The sequence below is a fragment of the Blennius ocellaris genome (assembly GCF_963422515.1).
Source record: "Blennius ocellaris genome assembly, chromosome: 11".
In the NCBI taxonomy this organism is placed as follows: domain Eukaryota; kingdom Metazoa; phylum Chordata; class Actinopteri; order Blenniiformes; family Blenniidae; genus Blennius; species Blennius ocellaris.
This window is the reverse complement of record NC_137660.1, coordinates 5092654-5105986: the sequence shown is the minus strand read 5'-3', so window position 1 is coordinate 5105986 and position 13333 is coordinate 5092654. Positions and strand designations below refer to the sequence as shown.

At 43.2% G+C, this 13333-nt stretch overlaps 1 protein-coding gene across 1 annotated transcript in view; it reads right to left on the bottom strand.

Moving 5' to 3' along the window:
* The window catches only part of met (MET proto-oncogene, receptor tyrosine kinase), a gene marked incomplete at both ends in the record, with an annotated part of 100805 nt that overhangs the window by 30901 nt on the left and 56571 nt on the right, over window positions 1-13333 (bottom strand). Inside the window, 2 exons of the mRNA XM_080505522.1 lie at window positions 7330-7479; window positions 9565-9774. Of these exons, the coding sequence (XP_080361648.1) occupies window positions 7330-7479; window positions 9565-9774 (360 nt within the window). The remainder of the gene's footprint in view (window positions 1-7329; window positions 7480-9564; window positions 9775-13333) is intronic.

The window sequence follows — 13333 nt, the reverse complement described above, 5'->3', positions numbered from 1 at the left end:
AGCCAACAAAGGCTTTTGGTCAAACCATTCTCAGCTGACGGATTGCGCAGTGGTTTGGTCTCCTGCAGTATGAGGGGCAACGTGTGGACAGGATAACCCGCCTTTCACTATGTCAGCTAGGAGGAATTCCAGCCAACTGTGACCTCTTCAGGATAAAATGGGGTGAGATAATGTAGAAAAATGATGTGTGCTAATGAAGACCAGATCAAAAAAAGAAACAAACAGAAAATCTGACAGCAGAAACGTCTTGCTGGCGGTTGGAGAACAGATCTGAATGACTGATGATATGTGGGAAGGTTACTTCAGACGACCACTTCTAGGGATTAGACACTGCTTTCGTTAACGTTAAAAACTTGGTCAAAGTGCCAAACAATAGGCTTAACTGAACTACAAGCAAAGACTTTGAAGAAAAAGCTCTGCTGCTGCACAACAGCTAGCTGTCGATCGAAGGGGAAAGGTTTCCAGTCTGGAGGTGTCCCACAGAGATCGGTGCTATATTATTATTATTATTTATTTTTTCGAGAGAGAGAGAGAGATGCTATAGTAGCATGTAATAGTGACACATGGCGAGTTACAAAAGGGAAGAAGCTCTGCTTCACTTTCTACTTTTGGAAAATCATAGAACCCCCAGTAAGCAGCACTCTGAGAACCAGGGGTTCTTCTGGGGTGACAACAGTTCTTTAAGATACAATGGAGCCTGGTGGTTAAGAGCTTTATTAGTTAAAAGAAGAATTTTAAATTTGATTCTGGATTAAACATGAAACGTATAAAGAGAAGCTCATATTGGAGTGATGTGATCTCTTATGCTGGTTCTTCTCAGGACTCTCGCTGCAGCATTTTGAATCAATTGAAAACTTTTTAAGCACCCTGATAATAGGTAGTTACAATAAGTCTATTCTGGAAGTAACAAATACAAAGATTCATTTTTCAACATCACCCTGAGTCAAAAACATCCTGATTTAGAAATATTGCGTTGGTAAAAAAAAAAAGTCCTGCAGATTTGTTTAATGTGTGAGTTAAAGGATAAATCCTGGTCAAAAACAACTCCCAGGTTCCTCACACTGGTACTGAAGGTCAAAGTAATAAAGTAATACCATCCAGTTTGACTATATCTTTAGAATAATTTGTCTCTCGCATGTTTTGGGCCAAATATAATAATTTCAGTTTTATCTGAGTGCAGAAGAAGAAAATTATAACTCATCAAGCTTCTAGCGTCGAGATCAATATGATCAAGTTTCATAGATAAATAGATTTGTGTATCATCTGCAAACTGATGGAAGATAATGGAATGTTTCCTAGTAACATTCCCGAGACGGAACATGTATAATGTGAAACGTATAGGTCTAGAGCCAGAACGCTGATTTGAGATCGTCTCAAAAAAGGTTTGCAATAACCTCTCCTGACTTGGACTTTCCAAAACTTTACAGTGAGTTCAAAAGCTGGCAGATACGCACACTCTTAGGAAAAAAACCAAAGTGCTACCTTTCAAAATAAAAAGCAAGAAGCCAAGTCTCCCTCAGATTGTTGGAAGTTTTGAAAATACACCATTGAAAGCCTCAGTACTCCTGTAATATGTGGCTCCCCTTTTCTGGGGTCACACTCTGTTCTGGTGATTATTGGGACAGATTACTATAAAATGACAGGAAAACAATCTCACTCAAAATATTAACAATTACTTAATTTAAATTCAATAGCGGGACAGTCAGATTACTGCTCATAGTTTGACATGAGTTTCCATGTAGAGAGATAAATAATAAGTCATGACACGTCCAGTATGTCCACATGGCACAATGAGGCTGGTATTCAGACATATGGTATGCAGTAACCAGACACACACACACACACACACACGCACGCACACACGCACACACACACACACACACACACAGAGCCTGGAGGCCGATTACATCACTGATATTGCTTCTGTCATTATTAGGTTTAGTGGAAATGAGGTTTCTGCTCCTGCCTTCCTGTAGATTGGTTCGTGTGTGTGTATGCGCGTGCATGAATGTGTGTGTGTGTGTGTGTGTGTGTGTGTGCGTGCGTGTGTGAGGATATTGGCCGACCGGTCCCTGAGATAAAGACTTTCCACTGCAGGTTGGTTGACAGGTGATCAGCGATGGGCAGATAGTGTCGGGTTTGGAGAAGACCAGCAGATGTTATCTCTCAGGATGAGATGAGGACGTCTGGAGCTCAGAATCTAATATCAGTTTGTGTCAAAACTGTTCGACCTTTCACAACCTTCGTCTCATCCAGTTTATGAGTTTGGAAGGAAGTTTGTTTGAAAGAAGCAGGCTAAAAACTACCAGATCACCAAATACGATTTTAAAGGAGCAAAGGGCTTCTAGATTTTTACTTTTAAACACTTAACCAGCAAGTTGTCAGCAAACAAAAAAACGAATTCTCCGACTCATTAAAGACCAAGAAAAGAAAAGTGTTTACATTTTGACCCTTGTTGCTGTAAAGTGAATTAGTTTGCGGTTCCAAACTAGAACTGAGGCAGATTGAAGATGTTGGACACAGATGAGAAGTAATCAAACCTGCTGACGCAATACAAACCTTCATATTCATGTTAAAAGTGGTGAGTTACAAATCTGGGCAAGAGGACTGTGAGCGTTGCCATGACAACAGTGGCCTCAATGCTATGGGATGGATTTTTAAAAAGTGGGCCTCTTTATAGACATAAACTTTAAGCCAAACTGGGAGAAAATCATGAAGGTCGTGGGTCACAGAGGCCATAAAGCACCCAGAGCTTTTAATGTGCAGATGGAAGAAGCCACCACAGCGATGTCCTCATCTTAGCAGCACTTCATCAGTCAGGTCCTGATGTGGAGCCACCATAGGACCATTCAATGAAGGCTTGTGACCCACCCACACCTTCTCAAACTCTATTTAAATGAGAGTCTTTCGTAAGAGAGAAAACAAACTGTTAGGCAGAAATCTGACTGTGCTCATGATGTTGGTAACAGAACATGGTACAGGTCACGTCTTAGCCCTGTGTGCTTCTGAATTCGGGGTGACACAATGTCTGATCAATGCTAAAAGAATGATGAATGAAGTGTTTCAGGAAAACCAACTGAAGTGTTGATTCACCCAGTCAGAACACAGCAGAGACCTGAAGATCTTCTGAGAGGAAAATTACAATAAAAATAAGGATATTTTCAAGAAACATGTCAGGCTTCTGAAAATGTTAATTATTATGCTCTCAACACTTGCTTGAGCCTCCTTTTGCATGAATTTCTGCATCAATGCAGCGTGGGATGGCGGCGATCAGCCTCTGGTATTGCTCAGCTGAAATGGAAGCCCAGGTTGCTTTGATAGGAGCCTTCAGGTCATCTGCATGGTTGGGTCTTCGTCTCTATGATAACCAATAGATTCTCTCTGGGGTTCAAGTCAGGTCAGTCTGCTGAACAATCAAGCACAGTCACACTACGGTCATTGGACCAGCTTCTGGTACCTTTGGCAGTGTGGGCAGGTGCCAAGACCGGTTGGAAAATGAAATCAGCATCTCCATGAAGCTTGTCAGCAGAAGGAAGCATGAAGTCCCTGAAGTTTCCTGCTCAATGCTGTGTTGAGTGTGGACTTCAGAAAACCCAGTGGGGCGACACCAATTCATCTGCGAGTGGAAGTGATGACTCTATATAATATTTGGGTTAAATTTTCTGAAATGAGTGACAAAAAATATTGACGTTTTTCATGATATTGTTATTATATGATACTTTTTGAGATGTACACGTCAACATTTTGGAAAATCTTCTTCATTTACATGGAAACAGCAGAAATGCTGAAAAAGAAAGTATGTTGTTTTCATGATGGGCCTTTAGTGAGTGCTGTTTGTTTGTTTAACAATGGGACTTGTTTCTCATTACAAACTTGTTCATGCTTCAGTCATTCACTGAAACATTTCTTGCTGTCAAAGTGTAGCTGCTGGAGCTGTGTGAATGATACTGTATATACATGCATGGCACAGCTCACCACTGACACATCTGTACAAAACTTGCAGAGAAGGTAAAGCTTCCATCCCTGAAGTGAAAACGTTTATGATATTTTATGATCACTGGTAGTTTGTCCACAGTTTGAATCTGTAAATTATCAGAGACAAATCAGTGTGAGTGGGCTCTTGAGTGCCCTGATATTTCTTCCTCTGCTTCTCCCTTTGTGCTGATGCTCATGTTTGACTTACATCCAAGTGACAAGACAGCTGGTGGCTGAGCCCTTTCACTCAACACGGCGAGTAATAAATTCTCCCTGGGCTACTTTTTATAAGGGACCTGCATTAGCGCTGGAGACTTATTGAAGTTCCCTGCAAATGATGTGGAACGCTGCAGGAATGTGGAGCTTTGCCACAGATTTCCCAGAGTGTGTAATGAAGGGTTCAACGTTGCTCTGTTAGTTTGAATTTTAATAGCTCACGGAGCTGAAATAAAGAATTAAGAAGATTAAATAGTGAAATCCATACTAGAAATAATGAAGAGCTGCAGCACACACTTCATCAGCCCTGATGGTGGTGAAACCTTCAAGCTCCGTCCTTGAGCTTGATCATACAAACTGACTATTCAGAAAAATGCTTCAGAAGTTACTTTGTGGATTCTGTTTTTGTGAGGAGACGTTTGATCTGATTTCAGGACTATTCATTGCACAGAATGTTTTCTGTCTTCAGTCTTTTCTTGAGTGAGCTTCATCACTTTCTCTGAACCACAGAATGGGTCCAGCTAGCTTCGATTGAAATGATGTTGATTCCTTGAAAAGAAATTCTGATATCTGATCTCCATGAATCGCAAGGTGCTCTACGGATCCTGAACACTGAAGAGCCACAAAGATTCTGATGCTTCATCACAAGAAACATCTCCAAGCAGCAGTAAACAGTTTAAAACACACGCACGCACGCACGCACACACACACACACACACACACACACACACACACACACACACACACACACACACACACACACACACACACACACACACACACACACACACACACACACACACACACACACACACACACACACACACACACACACACACACACACACACACACAATAATAGGAGTCTTGTTCTTGCATTGCCGATTGTTGACAGAAAAGCTTCTGTGTGTGTGTGTGTGTGTGTGTGTGTGTGTGTGTTTGAGGTGTGGAAGGCTTAATGCCTGTAATTGACAGTTGCATTGAATAGGAGTGTTGAGCAAGTGCCACCCATATAGAGGTGTCCATCCATCCATCCATCCATCCACCACTTAGTCCGTCTGGGGTTGCGGTAGCATTAAATATAGCAGAGAAGCCCAGGCATCTCTGTACCCCGCAACTTCCTCAAAACCAGAAATATAATCTCTCCAGTGAGTCCTGAGCCGATCTTAAGGCCTCCTCCCAGTTGGATGTGCCTGCTAAACCTCTACAGGGAGGCCACCAGCGGGCATCTTAATCAGCTGCCCGAACTACTTCAACTGGCTCCTGAATGGCTGAGCTCCTCACTCTATCACGAAGAGTGACGATCGCCACCCTGCGGAGAAAACTCATTTTGGCAGCGAGGAGCTGCAATCTTATTCTTTTGGTCATTACCAAAAGTTCATGACCATAGGTGAGGCTGGGGATGTAGACCAACTGGTAATAAGAGAGCTTTGCTTTATGGCTCAGATGGACTCTGATTTGGAGGTGCTGATCCACATCCCAACCACTTCACAATGAGCAATGAAATGTTCCAGTGAACACTGGAGGCCCTCATGAGACACTGCCAAAAGGACAACATCATCCACCAAGAGCAGAGACGTCACTTACCGGCCACCCCACATGACACTCTCCTGCCCCCGGGTGCACCTCGACACCCTGTTCTTAAAATCATTGATTAAAGGCGTCCAATGCCTAACCTGAATAAGTTCGTCTTCGTGTCGAGTATATGGACACAACTCTCACACCGGCAGTACAAAGACTGGATTGTTAGCTCCTCCCACAAGACATCTTGGGGGACATGGACATATGCCTTCTCCAAGTCCACAAAACACATGTAGACTGGTTTGGCAAATTCTCATGCACCCTCATAATCTTTGAGAGGGTGAAGAGCTGGTCCGCTGTTCCACAGCCAGAATGGAATCTACATTGTTCCTCCGGTACTTCTGAGGTTCGACCATGGGTCAGAGTTTCCTTTCCAGTACCCCCACATACACTTTCCCAGGGAGGCAGAGAAGTGTGATGCCCTGAAAATTGGAGAACACTCTCTGGTCCCCCTTTTTGAAAAGACCACCCCGGTCTTCCAGTTGGATGGTACTGTACCCGAGGTCCATGCAACGCTGCAGAGGCGCGTCAACTAGGACAGCCCCACACCATCCAGCACCTTCAGCAGCTAAGAGCAGATCTCATCCATTCCTGGGGCCTTGCCACAAAGGAGTTTTTGGTCTACCCTGGTGACCTCCACCAGGAAAATGGACAAGGACACACCAGAGGCTTCAAGCACTGTTGCTGAGCACAGCTTGAAATAGACCCCCTCCGACCTCTCCTGGTCAACCGATCATTCCTCTCCATGGCCTCACCAAACTCTTCCTACGCTGAAGAATTTCTGACACATTTCTCTGCTTGCTTTTCCCAGCATACCTTCACTATGCATTTGGTCCTGTCTGGTCTGGCCAACAAGCTTCCTGACCACCGGATCCAACTCACCACCTAATGGTGATCAGTTGACAGCCCTGCACCTCTCTTTACCTGAATGTCCAGAACATACGATCTCAGGTCAGATGAAATAACAAGTCAATCATCGTCCTGAGACCCAACAAGCTCTGGTACCAAGCACGCTTATGAGCATCCTTGTGTTTGAACATGGTGTTTGTTATGGACAATCCATGACGAGCACAGAAGTCCAAAAACAACTCACCGCTCGGGTTCAGATCAGGCAGACCGTTCCTCCCAGTCACCAGCCTCCAGTTTACCCAGTCCTTGCCATCATGAGCATTGAAGTTACCCAGTAAGACTATGGAGTCTTTGGTGGTCCTTTTCCAGGACATGAACGAATTGCTCCAAGAAGGCCAAGAAGGCAAGAAGGTTGTGGATTTAAATAAACCTTTCTGTGTGGGGTTTGTTTGTTCTCCCATGTGGGTTTCCTTCAAGCACTCCGGTTTCTTCTCACAGTCCAAAAATTTGCATGTGAGGTCAATTGGTGATGCTAAATTGCCCCTAGGTGTAAATCTGTGTGGTTTTCTGTTTATGTGTTTGTCCTGTGATAGACTGCCGACCTTTCCAGGGGATATCCTGCCCTCCCCCATATAAGCTGGGACTGGTATAGAAGATGGATGGATAGATGCAGAAACAAACATCCCGAAAAACTTTATGTGTGTCTCACCTCCACTTGCAGCTCCTTGGAGGTGGCGGCCTGCAGCTCGGTGGGAACGGTACACTCCAGCGTGTTTCCCACCAGAGTGAGAGTCTCGCAGCTGTGGTTGGAGACAGTGAGGACCTGACACTTCATGGCCTCCTGGTCCATCCGATCGCCCTGCACAGGACAGAAGAGAACAGCATCGCTATCACCAGACAGGAAGAAATGCCCAGCTTACGGGGATGAATGTGCGTCTGCTTGTCCTGAACGTACATGCATGTTTGTACGTAAACATGCTCGTTTTAGTGCAGCAGGAGGCCATAAAGAGAATGATCACATTCCTCGCATGACAGCCTGGGATTTTCCAATTTGACACAGACCGGAGGCTTGCACCTGTTCCTCTCTCTCTCTCTCTCTCCCTCCCTCCCTCTCTTTCTCTCTTTTGCCCACACGCGCACACACGCACTCATTCACTCTATCACAAAGCTCTGAGTCCACAAACACAACATGACTCTCCACTAAGTCCCACACCAGCTCCTAATTAAGACAGAAACAAGGGAGGGCGTGTCCACGCTGTCCGCGTGTGCAGTGGAGGACAGCTTATTCGAGAAGGTGTCACGGTTTGAGCACAGTCTTTAAATCAACTGTCACAATGATAATTGGGAGAGAGTTTCTTTGCAGTCTCCTGATCAGTGATCTGATAAGAGCCTGGCGCTGAGCCAACGCCAACAGCCTTCATGTGCCGCCCTGCCGATGCAGCGCTGTCAGTCAGGGGCAAATATTCTGTACTCAGCTCTCACTTGCAGCCATTTTGGCATGGGAGTTATCAGATGGTGCTAAATGAGTCCAAGCATCGCCCTTTAGCAGAGGCCAGAGCAGAGCAGGGTTATCAGATCACGTTAAATGTGGCGATGCCTGTTACCAACCCTCATCCATGAGCCACCCCACCCCACCCACCCAGGGGGTGGGGGGCTCGTCTGGGCCATAGGGATGGTTGATGGCGGGATAGATGTTGGGTTTGTGGTGGAATTAGCTTCAGGGCCAAGGTCACATCTGGGAAAAGTGTGAAAAAAAAATCCTCCTGCTGAACACAGCTGCTGCAAACCGTCGAACTGCAGTCAACAAAAAGAGCCGGAAAAAAGTGTATAAAATATGTATTTCATTGTGCTGGTGAAGCAGACTCCAGGGACTGTAGTGGCCCGTTTGAAAAGCAGCATTAATATGTCAAGAGCTTTGACCTCGGCAGCAGAACAATACGAGGGATGGATGAGGGTGTAAACGATGGGAAACTGACTCCACGTCCTGTTTTTCTTTCAGTATTGTTTCCTTCCCAGCAACAACTGAAACATGAATGGTTTCAATGACGATGAGCGATGGACGGTGACGTGCGGCGACACGAACTTCAACCTGGCTTTCTGAAGATAACAAGTGGAAGAAACATGCATGTGGACTCTGTCAGGTTAGACCAACAGGTGCCTCCAATTCTTTTATTAGAAGGCTCCCAGTCAACACAGTCCTGCTCCGTTCTTGCTCTTGCTGTTAACCCACAAAATGTCTATGCATTTGAAATTTGCTACAGCATATAAAGAGAGATTTTCTTCCTTAACAAGCATAAAGCGGGTGACTTTCTGCACCTGTTCCTGTTTGAGTGTGAGAGCATGACTGATCCAGGCAAAGCCACAGCTTGAACAACACTGCATTCACACTGGATTAGAGACACTGTGGGATATATAAAATTGTGTCTTTATTCTTTATGTTTCTTTCTTCTTTTAAGCATTGTTACTTACATTTTGTTCTGGATTTTTTTTTTTAAGTTTCCACCACTTTTGACAGTAATCAGTGTTTTTCCTCAGTTTTCTGTCAATTTAATTCTCTTTCAACTTTAAAAAAAAAAAAAAAGTTTTATAGTGAAACTTTTGTTGCCTTTTGGGTGTTTGTTTGAGCAACATTTTTGAAAACGGCTCCCAAGGTGGGTCTTTTCAAAGCATGCTCCATCTGTGTGGAAATGGGGGAAGGGTATAAAAAAACTTTTTCAAAACACTGCTACTGTGTAGTAAATAGTTCTTCTGCACATGCTCAGTAGATGGACAATAAAAACAATGGCAGACTCTAGAGTGCCATGAATTCCAGTCACTTGAATCGTTGTCAAGTAAACGGGGCCTCGAGCTCCTACTTTGAGCCCTCGTGTTGCTTGCACACCTTTCAAACATGAGACCGGGTACATTTGCTGAATGTGTTTGTTGGCTGTGCCTGTGTCCTCACTTTCAGCTCCACGATGCTCTTGTTGTCCTTGGACGTGAGCTTTGGATCCTGGAACAGGGGGTCTTCCACGTAGATCAGGTCCCACTGCTTGGTCGAGTAGCCGTCCAGGACGAACGCCACCTTGGTGACCACCGGGGGCTGCAGGGCCAGTTTGGCCAGAGAGGGCGTAGTGCACTGGATGGTGGTCCTGTTTTCACCGTACACGCAGCTCTGCAGACAACAGGTGGGTGGTACCACAGACAGACAGAGATGTTAGGACAACAATACAACCAGACATGGAAATATGAGCACTAAGTGCCTCACAGGCAAACATAAAAAGGCGCCTCTTTAAACAGAATCACACGCTCTCACACTTCATATCTGTGGCAAGCTCGGGTTTCCTCTTTAACCAACGGGATGCTTACCACCTTGATAATTGTGTAAAGCAGTGAATGAAAGGTTGGAGCTCCATTGACAGAACAGCAACTACGTGGAGCTTCATTAAAAGGGGACCATGTTATTTTTACTGTCAACTTCTGCTTTAATGTCGTTTTAACAAAGCAGGATTAACGCAAGATGTTTCATCCTCACGTCTTTTGTCTGATTATTATCTTAGCTCAGCATTGTTCCACACTGATGCTCTGCTGTATTGCCCCCATTTTAGTTGTTATGCCTTTTGTTTTGTTTAAAAAAAAAAAAAAAGCCTTTTTATCGAAGAGATACAAATTATTTTGAAAATGACTCTGATGTGTAAATAAAATCTAAATTAAAAACAGGTATAAAACAATGTCGCAGGATGAAGACCCCTGCTTTAGACTGTCTAGACCTTCTAGACCATTGACTCTTTGACCTTTGACCCTCTAGCACCTCTGTACCCTCTACCGCTACTCTACTGTAAACTACAATCAACATTTCACTTAATATCAGGATGCAACAATTTTATAATTTTTTAAAATTTTCAGCGAATAATTAACACACCATTAAATGTAATACCGCTCCCTTATTCATTTTTGTACATTTCAAGCTAAATGGTGAAAATGCATCATTTCTTTTCTTATTCCAACTTTTTTTCAATAATAATAATAATAATACTTTTTTTTTTTTCAACCTCAGATTTGTTTTTCAAATCTCTCATCCTCCTGAATTACTTGTGGTGCCGACTTCTGACGACTGGAAACTGCAGTACCAAAGTTTACAGCCATGTATGTATTGTACCTCAGTAACATTCGTCTCAAGCTGCTTTGCTCAACGCAGGGAAAATCACTTAGCGCTCTTCATTTGTTACCCTTTGGATGATTCTATTCTTTTAAAGTCTCAGCAAAGAAGTCTTGGCAAGAGTCCACATGCACACACACACACACACACACACACACGATATGAAAATATTCACCCCATCAGCCTCTCATAGCTGCTCTTAAGTAGTGAAGACAGCTGAAATCTTCACTCAGTCACGTTGTAAAACAGCAATGCAGTAAGTCTCAGCCTGGCAGCTTCTTTTCTTCAACATTAAATGGGACAGCGCCTGTTTTCAGCCTGTGTTTACACATGTGGCCGGGGGGCACAACAGAGTTTTATCCTCCGCTGGCTTCAGCCCAGAAAGGCCTCCCAGCTTTTTGTGCTCATTCAGACCCGGAGGAGTGAGAGACAGACAGCTTGGAAAACACAAAACAACCCTTTTATTAAAGTGTGGCAAAGTATCACATTGTTTAAAGTGAGTGTAGGTAACAAACTGACGAGGCTGACGTCAACTCAAAAGTCCTTTTATTAGGGAACTGAGAGTTGGACATTAAGCCTCTATTTTCACATTTGTGTGGAACATTTTTGCCATTTGCAGCTTTTAAGAGAATGACAGCATGCACTGGAGAGGTGCTGCAAAGTCACATTGTCTGTACTTGTTTTATTAGAGGGTAAAATATTTGTGTTGTTGAAAATCCATTGGATTTCAGTAAGAACTTCACAGATATTATGAAGCGTACACTCCCCAGAGCTCCTAATCTGTCGCTCACTGCAACATCTGCATCTGTTTTCATGTGTGGCAGGAGCAGTTCATATAACTCAATATTAAAGTACACAACGAGTATTATTTGAAATCAGGCAAAATGTTAAAACTCTGCTTCCCTCACCCTGTTTTTCCGTGTGTGTGTGTGTGTGTGTGTGTGTGTGTGTGTGTGTGTGTGAGACTTGGATCTGAATGTGGGGCACAGTTCCCAGAAACAATTAGACAATAGACTAACATGGATATGAAGTATGAGTCCAGTAATCTGGAGCTGCAGTTGATTTGTTCACCGTCAGGAATGTGAGAGTAACTGTCAACACAGAAATATTCCCCTTATCAATGACGATCAAAACAGTGCAACAATATAAATAGACAGCTTATGGTCGAATTTGAAAGACATGTTGATGAGATAAAAGTTATCAAGTTCGCTAGCTGTGGACCATCATGTCTCGTAAAACCACTGGATGGAGCAATATGTTTTAACACAATGTTTCACGTGAAAATGCATCTTTTTGTGTATATGTTTCAGAAAACGTTTGCATTTAAATGGCAACATTTTGAAAACTGTGTCCGTTTCCATGAAAACAATATAGTTAGCATGCCAAGCCTTGAGTTGGCGCTGTTGGTTGTGTTTGTAATGAAACCACGCACACATGCCCACACAGAATAACATGCTATAAACATTGACACTGGGAGTACACAGAGAGAAGACCAAGTTGGATTATCATTTCCAGTGACTCACTACTATAAAACTACAAAGACCCAAGAGAATATGGACTGGAACTAATTGTTGTGATTGTAATCTACTGAGCATGTGCAGAAAAACTATTCATTACAACTGTGGTGCATATGCGCAGCAGCAGCGTTTCCTCCAGAGCATTTTACAAAGTTCCACCTCAGGAGGCATTTCCGAAATGTGAGCACCGTTGTTGTGTAAATGGCCATCAAAACATAACCAAAGTTTTCTGTTTTCACTAGAAAATGCTGTCTGTAAACAGGGTCTCAATTTACAACATTTACTTCCTGGCCTTCACGCAAAACCACCAGATTCCACAAGACGGTGTGTTGAGTCACTGTCAGAGCTCATCTGTTATTTGTTCACATGGAAGAAAAACCAGCAGGGTCAACCAGCCAGAGAAGAAGCCACGGTGGACAAACTAACACTTTTGTAAGTGTAATTCTGAAACATTCATGGAAATATTTACTTTTCATTGTTTAAGGGAACAATTGGGCTTTTTTCTTTAAGTTGGCTGACAGAATATTTCAGCATTTTGTTACGAGTGGCGTAATCCCCAAGTGGCTGCATGGTGAGCTTTACTACAGACAGTAAATGCCACAACTGCTAATCTGCCCCCAAAAAACACACAACACTTCATAAAAATCAAGCTTCCCTCTCCAGAACGAGTGACTTCTTCAGGTTCTGGGTAAAATGTTAAAGACGGTTATCGTTTAGTGACTATATCTTGACTTTCCACACAGAAGAGACATTATTTTTATCACTTCATTCCAGAGATTTTTCTGTTGTTTTTGTACCATCGATTATCAAAGAGAGATTATCTTTGACATGATGAAGCCTGTTGAGGAACCTGAAGAGAACCTCAGAAAACTGTCTGAAATGGTTTCTCTGGTGATAAGGATTTATTTTTTTGTATAACAGAATTTTCTATGTAAACACAGGAGGCAGATAGTGATTATATTAAAATTCGAAGTACCTCAAGAACCAGACCAAGTGCCTTCTTTTTTAAAGATCAATATATGGTCACATTCAACAATGAACCCGACACAACCTGTGAG